Raw genomic sequence first — 13,035 nt, 5'->3', positions numbered from 1 at the left:
TTCTGTTTTTGAGCTTCCCAATGCAGTGTTGTATTTCTTGAACATTAAACACCTTTTCCATGAGACTTATATCAACATGTGAATTATCCATAATATTTCGATTTTCCTTAGGCCGATACTCTGCAGAAAATCGTTCAAAATACTTCTGCCATATGCTATCTGATATATACACAGGCCTCCTCCTCTGGGTAACCGGTTGGCGGAACCTATTTATTATACCCCAAAACTTTTTCGGATCCTTCGTTTCTATCAGACTGTTGTTTAAATCAGAAAAAAATCTTCTCTTTTTGGCTTTCAAAAAACTTCTATAGATTCTTTTATTTTCTACATATCTTTTCCAATCTGATTGGAGATTAGTTTTCCTAAAACATGATAAACTCCTCTGTTTCCTAATCTTATAATAATAACTCTGTTGTCATACCATGACTGTTTGTATCTCTGCCGTAAATTGTCAGGGCAATAATTGACACGACAAGTTTCTAACATCACAATTAATTTTTCATAATTTCTTAACGGACCAAGTTCTCTCTCCTGATATAATATTTCATTCAACATATTAGGAATTTCTTCTGATAGTCTCCGTGTATTAAATCTTTTGCTCCTTATTAAGCTGGACACATTGTATTTCTGTGTATTAAATTGTGACGTATTGTTATTCTCCCCATAACCCAGTAGAGCCAGCTGAACTGGGAAATGGTCTGACATCTCCAGATCAAGAACTGTCATCTTAACTTGTAATCGAAGCAATTCTTCTGAGCAAATGAAGTAATCTATTACTGATTTACCAACATGACTTATGAATGTATATTCAGCTGGGATATCTCCAGCTACCCTACCGTTTAGTATAAAGAAGTTATTATCCTGAACAAACTTTAGTAGGTGTTCGCCCGATGCGTTTATCACTTTGTCTTTAGACAATCTTTTATTATCAAGTTTTACCCTGTCGTCTTTGTTGGCCGAATCCAATCTCTCTCCAATGCGGCTATTAAAATCGCCTCCCAGCAACCATAAGTCTACGTAGTTATTCCACTGGACGATCACTGTTTGTAATTCATTATAATATTTGGAACTATTTGTGGAAGATTGAATATATATTAATAATATCCCTAGCCTTGTTGCTCCCCATAAAGCTTGAAGTCTTGAATCCAAATCTACCAAAGCCAAAATATACCATGGCATAACTTGAGAATGTATTATATAACCAAATGATTTCTTAATTAGTAACAACAACCCGCCTGTTGGTCGACCAAACTTCTGAGTCCTAAGTGCCTCGCTACATAAAACCCAGCATTCTTCTTCCAGCTCCAAATTTTCCAATTTAGTAATATTGGCCATCCATGTCTCTGTAAATCCAACAACTTCGTGTAACGATAGATATTGATGTAAGGAATAATCATTCATTTTTTTGGAAAATGCCCTGAATGTTCCAGAAACTTACACTTATTTTATAAAATCCTGTGCAGGTACTACTAGTGCGTGGGCATGGAAGTTTCGCCTCAACAATCCTATTATTATTAATGGTCGATTCAAAGTTTTCAACATTATCTTCCTCATCTAATACAAGACCAAAGTTGCCAGAAGATTGTTTCCTTATAAAAAATGATCTACCAGGATAACTTCATTCGAGTTGATGTCGTAGGTAAACACGTTACCCTCTTTTATATAATAGTCGTCTCTAACAGTAATTTTGCATCCCTTAGATTTTTCTTGGGATATAATGGGTATTAGTTTTTTCCTCCTAATCCTAGACCGTTTACATAAATCGGCAGTAAACACCAAATTCCCATTCAACTTCTTAAGTCTATTTGACTTTGCTTTCCAAAATTCTCGTAAAATTGAATTTCTCTCAATTATAGAATTAAGCGTAATTTTGACTATTGATTTATTATCAGATCTTGAAATTTTAACTAAACTTTCCAAGGAACAATCTGTCAGATCTAACTCATTCTTAATAAAATAGGAGATCTCATCGGCAAGCTCATTTGTCTCGAACGGGTAATTCATAATTATAATGTTGTTTAACTTTCTTTCATTAATAGACTTATCGATCTGAAATTCTAACATACCTCTCAGTTGTTTGCCCGTCCTGATATCTTGTTCTAGTGTATCCATTCTTCGAAAAACCCTATTCAACTCCTCCTTCAAGTCATTATTTTCCTTCTTCAATGATATTACTTCGGCTTTAATTGTACACAAATCAGAGTTTAGCTGGTTAAACTTTTCCTGTATCAAGTCGTAAACCGCTTTAATGGTATACTTCGACTCATCCGCTTCATGCTCTTCCACTTCCAAAGTCTTCACAAAATAGTCCTGGATATTCGCGTCCCTTATTGTCCTGGTTATTTCTTTCGAAAAGGATGCTACATCTTGATCTTCTTCTACAAATTCCATTAAATTGCTCTTATCAGTATTACTCATATTACCTTTTCGGGGTCTTCCACGCCCTCGTTTTTGCATATCTTCGCACTCTGTAGCTTGAGGTGATCTAGTCAAGGGGCCTGGATTGGGTTCTATCCCAGCGATAATCAACAAACATCTAATTAGCCTAATACAAAGTCTATTCGTGTTTATCAAGATTATCTGATAAATCATCCTTTTAATCTTAAGCATTGAAACACTCGAACTGTACTACTGAGCTCTGACAAAAAGTCACCAACAGCCACTTTACTATTTCTATTAACATTCAATTTCTATTTTTATTTAATTATTTATTACAGTTTCTCAACTAAACAGATAATTATTCATGTACATTTTGCTAATGTGACATAATTACCAGTATTTTAGCTAACTAAATTTTAAATTCAATTTAAGTTACGAATCAAAAAATATTTTTAAAATGTAAGTGATAAATTATATTAATTAAATGATTTTTTGAATTAAAATCACAACAAAGAATGAAACGCCAGAAAGAAAATTTATTATTTAAAGCAGAATCCAAGTTCATATTTCTCAAAAGCATGCTAAAAATATCAGTAAGTGTTCTACTTACAGAAATTATTCAGTCAGTATGTGAGATCACTTAATTAAATTGATGTGTTTCTGAATGAATTGAAGTTTGAATCTCAAATTAGTCCAGATATGTTTTGTTTTCATTTGACATTTTTTTTTTTCCTTTACAGGATTTTACTATCAGCACTTACACATACAATAAAGTATGCAAACACATACTCTTGTATTAGTAATGAAATAAAGGAAAACAAAATTAATTTTGTATAAGAAATTTCATTTTATTATTTATTTATGTTAAGTTTTATAATTATTGATTTGCCGTCTTATTTTTTAACCAAAAATAAATTTTCTGTTTCTTTTTAATCTAATTTTTGTTATAGATTTATTTGTTTCTGTTGCTGTTTTTGAATAATTAGTGTTAACTGATTGTTATAAGAAAATCATTTCAATTCAATGCAATTTATATTTTGTGTCAAAAAAATTTTTTTAATGGATTTTGCCAATAGAGTTAAATGTAAACTTTGTTGTAATATGTTTACAATCATTTGAAAATAAATTAAAATTACTATTTTTTGTTGTATTTTTATATTTTATTTTCCATCTTTATTAATAAACAGAAAATATCAATAAATTGGAATTATTACTCCAATTAAATGAAAATTAAATGTAAATAATAATATTTCAAATTAGATACTGCTAAAATAGTAGAATTGCTATTTTTGAAGTAACTAAAATTATCAAATGTTTCCTCCTCAGTAAACTCTTGAGTAGGAATTTTTTTTTTTACACAGGATATTTGAAAACGTCTTTAACAAATTCCTCATTTTTACATTTGGCATTTTATAAATATTCTGTTCCAGAAATTTTGCTCTAAATTTTCTAGTCTGATATTTCTTTTTTTTTTCTTTAAATTATTTTTTAATTACTCATTCTAAATTCAAATAAATTTGAATGTTAATTTTTGGCAGTGTATTTACTCTTTGATATTACAATCAATTTGTTTCATTGACAAATGGAAATGATATAAACAAAGGAATATAATTCATTTTCCATTACTGCCTGCATTTTTTTTTTTTTTTTTGGTTTGTTTAAAAAACTTAGATAAACATTAAATATAAATAAATGTGTTATTAACAAGTGCTTAGATTTTCTTACAACATCTATTTATAATTCATGATAGTACTAGTATTAATTTCCCATTTCATTTATCATTGATAATTAAATTTTTATTAATAAAAAAGATAAATGTTAAGTGGTAATTATGAGATATTTATAAATAAGTATTGATTTGAATAAAATATGTACAGTATATGACTGTATTTTGGGAGAGTATCCAACTGTGTAACCAATTTTTTAAATGGTTATACAGTGGATACTCTCCCAATTTTTTAAAATTTTGCCAACCATTTTGCTGATTTTAACTTTTTTTTTGCTCCTTCAAATTAATTATTGCCATCAGTTTTACTTAATAATTAAATTAATGCAGATGCAGTAGCATTATCAGTTTGGAGTCTAGAGAGCAAAAGTAACATGTTAAGCTGTCACTTAGAAATAGTATTTTTGAATATTTTTTTAATGAGTGATATCAAACGACGTATTTGATCAGTGCTTAAACAGTATTATACATGTTCAATCATGTTAAAATTTTTATGCTTTAGTCTACTGAACAATGATCAAAGTGAAAAAAATATTGCCTAAAAAATTCCCAGTCTGAAAACACTGGTAGGAGTGCAGGAAAACTGCCTTTAGTTCTCAATATCACTTTCTACTTTCCTGTCCGAACTTGCCGAGGGACATCATGACGTTGCTAGATGTATGATACATGGGACACCCATCACACAGGAGTTTGAAATTCTGCTGTTTTTCCTGAAACATGCTTTGTGATTTAATTTCATGCTGAATGTGAAAATAAGTGGACTAATTTTTAATTGCCACTTTAATAAAAATATTGCCAAATGGCACTATGCAGTGCAACCATCTTAAAAATTATTAATTTATGTCTATAAAGAGTTTCTGGATAAACTTTTATTCCTGTTTTATGTTGAAAATTGTGAAAAAGACTATATTACTGTACTGACTGTAGTATCATCATCATTATTATTTGCTATAAATTGTTCATAAAAACATGCAAAAAGTTGTTTAAATGAGAAAAAGAATACTGAAATGAATTACATTTATCAGATTTTGCAAATACAATATAAGAAATTTATCGTTCGTCCATTAAAAATGAAGTTTACAAAAGTTTATTCAAAATTGATCTTTTAAATTCAAATTACAGTACTTTGATTCATTTATATTTTTAATTATTTGTGAAGTGAATGAAAACACAATAGAGAGGTTTAGGTGCAAGTACAAACATTAAAGTTGTATTGCAAGCAGAAGTACACATTCGACGTTTTAAGTCCAAATAAAAGATCTTGTGGCACTCATTCACGTCTCTTGACTCAGTAAATGTCGCGCATTGACTCACGGGAAATTTGTCGAAAAAATGGCGGATACATTTAACATTAAGGGTTACCAGCGAAATAAACAAATTAAATTGTTTAAAAGTATTTATAGTATGTTTAATAACACTAATTATTTTTAATTAGCTCATACTTTTGTCAAGGGAAGTAGTGGCTTATGTAAATTCAAAAGCACCTCAGAAAATTAATTTTTAGAGAATTTACAAACCTATTACGCTGTTGATGGTAGAAGATGCCGTGGAAGAACAAGCCTAGCTTAAGATAAGCTATTATGAAGACAAATACAGTAGACCTCCCTATAACATGGGTTCGTGTAAGATGGATTCGTATGACACGGCAAAAAAATTGCGATTGTGTTCGTATAACACGCTAAAAGAGTGAGACAGATTGTCGTGGCTGACTTATGTCTAGACAGGATTGGTCGAATCTGGACCAATAGTGGACATTGCACAAACCATTGAGTTTACTTTTAAAACATTTATTATTCAATGGCCATAAAAATTATATTTCTATTAATGATGTCTCCAAAGTTCAGCAAATTTTTCTCAGAAAGAATAACTTATCAGGAAACGCGTCTGCTGTTTGATGAGCTGCTCCGTGACAAAAACAAGCTTAAGCAATGGAGTCTTCGAATGGTGCACACTTGGTAAGTATTCCTACAATTTTTTGTTTATAGCATAGTTTATATGGATTATTCCCAAAAAATTATACGTGTTTTGGAAATGTTCGAGTCAAATTAGTCTAGAATCAATTAATTTTATGGAAGAAAACCTTTCAAACAGCTGTACTCCTTAAACTGCACAAGTGCCGGGCTGTGAACGGCTCATGTATTTGTAAAATCTAACTGACTCATACAACGCAGAATTCATATAACACGGAATGTGTCTACCCTGTTATAGGGGGGGTCTACTGTATATGTAAATTCTATAGGCACTTCACATTACTTGTTAAAAAATTGAATAATTAAATAATTCCTGTATTAAAATCGTCTAAGCATTTACAAATAATATTGTAAAGAAACAAATAATCATTATTTTAATACAATACGTCATAATTTTAACCACAAACACAAAAAATGAAGAAGTTTAAGCCGATCGTCTACTCGCCATTCTAGACGTAGCAAACACCATTATTGACCGTACAGAATTGCCAGATGGTGGTGCTCGTCCGTTCGTCGTTCACGTTTTGGGCTGAATGTGTGCGCCTTAACCTCTCTAATGTCCTTTCATTTTAAAAACCAATGAAACATGTTGCATATTTCAAAAATCACTTTCTCATTCTTTAAATATAATGTATAAACCTCATAACCAAACTAATTGTAAACTAACTGGAAATGTAAATATAAAATAAATCAATATGATACCTTCTATCTTCCAGCCCAAACCAGATTATAATATAAAAAGAAAAAAAAACATGTCTTCAGCCATATTTGATTGGTCTTCAGGTTACATTCATTAAAAGTATGTCCCAAATTATTCTATTATAGAATATTGATTTAAATGTTTGAGAATCAAGGTCAAAAAATTAAATCAGTATTCTGTTTAAGATTTATTTTCTATGGCTTAGAAATGCAAGTTTCAGTGATACACTATATTCCATGCATATAAGAGCATGCATATATAGATAAGGCAAAACTGGCAATATATTCTGCAAAGTATTTTAAAAAACTAACTATTTTTAAACAGACTTTCATAGTATCAGAAGAATTTTTTTTATTTTTTGATAATGACTATTACAGATATCATTGCATAGTTGCTGTATCAGTATATTTACATTGATATAGCAGTACAGTGCTCATAAACAAAGCAAAATGCAAAAACAAATGATTTTCACATAGCATTGTTAGAATTTTTGAAAAACTGATCTTTTTTCATTTAAATTTTTGTTATCTGATGATGAGGTGAAATATCTCAAAACATTTAATTGTAATTAAAATAAACACTATGAAATTAAGGAGTTATTTTATGAGTATTTTATCAAAACTTGAATGAAAACTTGGCACCAGGATAATGAGAGTTAAGAAAAATGCTTATTTTAGAACATTAAAGCAAATATTTTTATTCTGAGATCAGAACAGCTTCAGCTAACATTCAATGTGAATAAAGTCTGTTATCCAACTATATCAGATCAAACATACTTTAAACTTTATACAAGTAAAAATTACTTTTAAACATGTTAAATTTTAAGACATTCAGAAAAATAAATACAAAAAGCATATAGGTTAACAATATAGTGAATAAAAAATATAAAGGCTTATAATAAAAATTTAATTTCATACTAATACTGTATAGCAGTGGTTCTCAAACTTTTTGATTCTAGGTGCCCTTGCTAAATGCAGATTTTTCTAAGGCACCCTATGTCAAATTCCAACATTATAAAAATTTTATAACGTTTCATGGCACCCCTGTGAGGAAGCTGTGGTGCACACTTTGGGAACCGCAGCTGTATAGTATTCGTACATTACATTACATAACATAAAAAAAGTAGAGAGGTTGTCTGTGTGTGCACAGACTTTACATCTAAGAAATTATAAGTGATGAAATTGAAACTAGAAGAGGAAGTGATAGTAAGTAGGGAGGGAAAGAAAATAGAGAAGGATTGAAGGGAAGTGTCAGATCATTGAGCATCTGCATCATAATTGTTGAACAAGTAAAATTACAGTTACAAGACAAAATATGTATAGTGATACAGTATAAAAACAAACATGACAAGTTTGCGCATGTAGGCGAGTGTGTACAGCAGAGGGGGGGATCAGACACAATGTTTTAACAATTACAGAGTACGTGATTTATGACCGCTTTAAATATATAATTTATACAAATATTATATAAAGTTAGATATAGAACAAAACATGAATATTAGTTATTGATATGGCTAAGTTGCATATTTACAGTTAGTGCTGTAGATTGGGTTGGCAAAGAGAAAAAACATTACAAAATTGAGGTTTTTGCATATCTATACTGGTTGTTTGAATGGAGCTATTTTTCAATTGACCAAGATGGTGGTTCCCAAACTTTTTTGATTCTTGGCACCCTTACTAAATCCAGATTTTTCTAAGGCACCCTATGTCAAATTCTAATGAATACAATTTGTGAAATAGCCAATATTGTTTTTAATTAAATAGTCAGGACGTTAAGTAAAAAATAAATAAAAGACATATTTAAGATAACAAAAAAATGTAATTGAACAAATTCAATTAATTATGATTAGTGGGATGGATGAGCCTGTTGATCACTGCACATTTTCAAATCTTAGAATCAAACTGGACACAGTCATTCTCATTTCCTTCTTCACGTTGATTTTCATGTAATGCTTAGTTTTTATCATGGCAACAAACTCAGTTTTGCACAAAAAAGAAATCAAAAATGGGATTAAGATTCTTTGAGCTTTACTATTCAGAAGGGATATTCATCTTTTACTGATATCCAAAATTCAGTTAATTCCATGCTGCTAAATTTTGTTTTCAATGTATTGTCGCAAGACAACTCAATAAGATTTTCTTATGCAGCAGTAAATTCAGATGGATCACTGGCCTTAAATAGATCTTAAATCCATGCAAATTTATCGATATTATCATTTCGAAAATATTTCTCAAACAAGGTGATGAGCTGTAATAAATGTTCTTCAAAAATAGATTTCCTACCTCAAGAGAAATCAACTCCATTGGAGGTCAAAAACTGTTGCAACAAAGGGAAACACTTTTTCCTCTGTCTTCATTTATTTTTCTTTTCCATAGTTTTAATTTTTTTTATAAAAGCTGAAATTTTCTCAGTTGACTTTAAAAGGTGCATGTTGCTTCCCTGCAGGGAGCGATTCAGAGCATTCAGCTTTTCAAAAATATCACATATGTATGCTAATTTTACCAAGAAATCTTCATTCACAAAATTTTCGGCATACTTATGGTCTTCCTCTTTAAGAAAAATATAAATTTCCTGTTACAGTTCAAACATACGAGACAAAACATTACCTCGAGAGAGCTATCAATGTCTTGTGGTAATGTTTTGTACTTTCTCAAAGTGCTGTAGTACAACAAAGACATGTGTCTGGATCTAGTTTTTTGAAAAATCTTGCCTTCAATGGTTGAGTTTTTATAAAGTTTACTGCATTTAATACATGTTCTAAGGTCTGGTTCAATGTAGGACTTAGATATTTTGATGCAAGTGCTTCCCTATGAATAATGCAATGGGTCCACAGTGCATCAGGATCTTTGCTTCAAAAAACTGCTTGCAATCCTCCATAAGACTTCGACATAGAACGAGCACCATCAGTACAGATAGCAATGCATTTGGTCCACTCCAATTATTTTCGGATATGAAAAGATTATCAAGGATTTCAAACAAGTCGTGAGCCTTAGCACCAGCAGTGATATTGTTCTTTTGTAAAAGTATCTTTTACAAAAGAAAAAGTCTACAATATTATTACTATCTATAAACTGTACATAGCAAATCAAGTGAGCATCATTATTATCTGTGTCATCATCCAGCTGCAACCCAAATTCCTTTCCTTTTATTTTTTTAATTAACTGAACATTAGAGGTCTGCTATGTGCTGCATTCTGCAACTGATGGCGTTATTGGACAAAGGCACTTTTGAAAGCTGCTTCTCAGAACACTCACCAATCATAATGTTCGTGATATCTGCAGCAGCCGGTAGAATGAGTTTTTCTGCAATGGTATGAAGCTTTTTACATTTTGCGATTTTATGTGCCACCTTTATTCTGAGTTAATTAATTGCACCAGGTCTGCTAGATATCACATCTTATCACATTGAATTGAAAATGGAAGTAAAATTAGAAAAATTTTATATTTTGTGTGAAAAAGCCATGGATCCCTGAAGTGCCACAGCACACACTTTGGGAACTGCTGGGCTAAGATTTTTTGCTAATGCACAGAAATACTAGCAGTTGCTTTTGCTGCTGTTATTTTCTGTTTTTATTGTTGTATTTTTTAAAACTGCTTTTTTCCTTCCTTTTCTTTTTATACAGTTTCAACACGCATAAGGATGTCTATGATCTAACACATATATTAGAGATACTTATCAACTTATAAAAGTCAGTACAGAAAAATATCACACTGTTTACTGATAATTGCATATAAGTAAATGGCAAATTTTAAAAATTTAAAGATGAATTAATTTACAATTTTGAAAGTAAATTGTTTTGATTATTTTTAATCTGTGCATGTAATTTTTATTTGTATATACTTATATGTAATTTTTTTTAATTTTTTGACAAACATTTTTGTATAAACTTGGCTTTTTAGCAAGAAGTTTGGAAGATGTCTTGTTCTCGATAATTCCATCCAGTGTTCAGAAAGAGATGAGTTTTCTTATCAAGAAATGATTACTTTTTTACCTTTAAATTCTCATCCTAATCCAAAAAAGGTATGAAAATTTTTAAAATTAAAAAAATTTATTCAGTTTTTCTAAAATTACAAAGAATCCATCCAAATTGAAATTTTAGATTTTGATAATCGGTGGCGGAGATGGAGGTGTGGTCCGCGAAGTCGCAAAGCATCCTGATGTCGAACATATAATTCAATGTGAGATAGATGAGGTAATTATAACAATATAGTAGCCCCTTGTTATATTGCGCTTGTCAGGAGACCAAAAAAAAGCCTGATATATCCAGTGGCGCGATATAACCAAGTACTAAGAATTCTGGGCTTTTACTAAACAGATTATACATGCTATGGAATCTCTATCCTCTATTCTTTCATCAGCAAGTGTTCCTGATATAAAATAAACTTAGTTTTTCAATACCGAATTTTATTCATGGTTATATCGTATTAATTGACATTCACATAAACATCAATACCATGAATGGCCATTTAGCATTATTTCTTTAACAACGACATTTAAAGACATATACTGTTGATATAAAAACAAAATATCAGTTGCAATTTTATTATACAGTACTATATTTCATAATAAATCGTTTATTAAAAATTTGCATAATTTATATTTTTCAATAAAAATTATAAATACAGTACTGTAATTGAAAATTTAAAAAATAAACATTGAACATAATAGAACATCAAAACTTATAAAATTAGAGTAAAAATTCTCTAAAAAGCAAAATAAAGTTACTACTGTATAAAAATGTTACATTTTCTGTTCAAAAATAAAATCTTTTCCTTACGCATTACCTGGTGAATTCAAAATTTCACACTTAAAGGTGTGAAATTTTGAATTCACAGAAACTTTACAGTAGAATGAGAAGACAGTAGTTAAAACCAATAAATAAACAACTTAATATCAAAAGGAAACATAAATGACAATTGATCTGTCCACCTGTTTTGCTTATTTAGATCTTAACGAATTTATTGTTTCACCTGCAATGGTAGGAGTAAAATACAGTATTTCGTTGCAAAAAGAAATTCAGTAGCAATTGATATTTTAAAATTTAAAAGCACTCGAGTCAATAAAATTTGGGCGACCAAAAAGAGCGCAATATAACGTGAGGCTACTGTCTATGCTAATGTATCTTTAATTGACATATTTAATACCAATAAGTAATTTTTATTTTAATAGAAAGTGATAGAAACTTCAAAAAAATATTTGCCTTTTATGGCAGAAGGCTTTAATAGTCCTAAGTTAACATTATTTATTGAAGATGGCATAGAATTTGTAAAAAAACATAAACAGGAGTTTGATGTGATAATAACCGACTCTTCGGATCCCAAAGGTAAAGGAATAGCTTTAGATAATTATCTATTTCTTATTGACAACCAAATACTTTTTTCCAGGACCAGCTGTTTGTCTGTTCCAAAAACCTTATTATGAAGCTCTCAAAGAAGCTCTTAAGCCAGGTGGCATTATTTGCTCACAAGGTAAAAGTTTACTTTAAAATTTTGGTATAGTAAACTCCCACTAACTAGAACTTTGCATAATTCAGACAAATGTTTTTTTGAAAAATTGTATAGAAATATTATAATTAACAAGTTTCTGATATAATGTATGGTATCACAGAGACTACCAATATTACTACAGCCAGTCACAGCCAGTGTATTTAAGTGACTCGTACAATACGGATTCATATAACACGGAACATATCTACCGTGTTATAGGGGGGGGTCTACTGTATATAAATTATTCTAATTTTAACTTTTATATAAAAAATTATTTTTTTTAAAGACCAAATTAATTAATGAATATTTTCATAAAAAAATCAATAACATTATACACCTGTACTGATAATTTTGACTTATGAAATTCACAAAATTAATTTCAGTGTAATATAATCTGTATTTTGTTTTATTACATAGCATTGATTATTATATATTTTTTAATTGGTAAATAGAGAAGCACTAATTTTGGCAAAGAAAGGGGGCATGTTCCAAAAAATGGTTTGTTTTAATGTTCTGAAATTTTGTTCTTTTCTATATTTTGATGCGTGATCTGAGTATGATCATTAAATGATGATCAAAATGTTTGTTCAATTAAATGAAATCATTTTACTGGTGTATTGAGGTGTATTTATAGAATTCTTTACATATAAACCAAAACTGGAACAAAGTGATAAAATTAAATTTAGAAAAGAGTTCAAAATTTTTTAAATAAAATTTTGATGTCATTTAATTTCATCAATATACAAACATTATATAATAATAATAATAATGTCA

The 13,035-nt window shown here is 29.8% G+C and overlaps 1 protein-coding gene across 1 annotated transcript in view; it reads left to right on the top strand.

The window, feature by feature from the left end:
• The window catches only part of SpdS (Spermidine Synthase), a 28,669-nt gene that overhangs the window by 11,809 nt on the left and 3,825 nt on the right, over positions 1-13,035 (top strand). Inside the window, exons 3-6 of the mRNA XM_067278564.1 lie at positions 10,675-10,795; positions 10,875-10,967; positions 11,945-12,098; positions 12,160-12,243. Of these exons, the coding sequence (XP_067134665.1) occupies positions 10,675-10,795; positions 10,875-10,967; positions 11,945-12,098; positions 12,160-12,243 (452 nt within the window). The remainder of the gene's footprint in view (positions 1-10,674; positions 10,796-10,874; positions 10,968-11,944; positions 12,099-12,159; positions 12,244-13,035) is intronic.

The sequence above is a fragment of the Centruroides vittatus genome, unplaced genomic scaffold, assembly GCF_030686945.1.
Source record: "Centruroides vittatus isolate TY-2023 unplaced genomic scaffold, ASM3068694v2 contig_1168, whole genome shotgun sequence".
NCBI lineage: Eukaryota > Metazoa > Arthropoda > Arachnida > Scorpiones > Buthidae > Centruroides > Centruroides vittatus.
The sequence above is the reverse complement of the archived record's forward strand: the minus strand, read 5'-3'. Positions and strand labels throughout refer to the sequence as shown.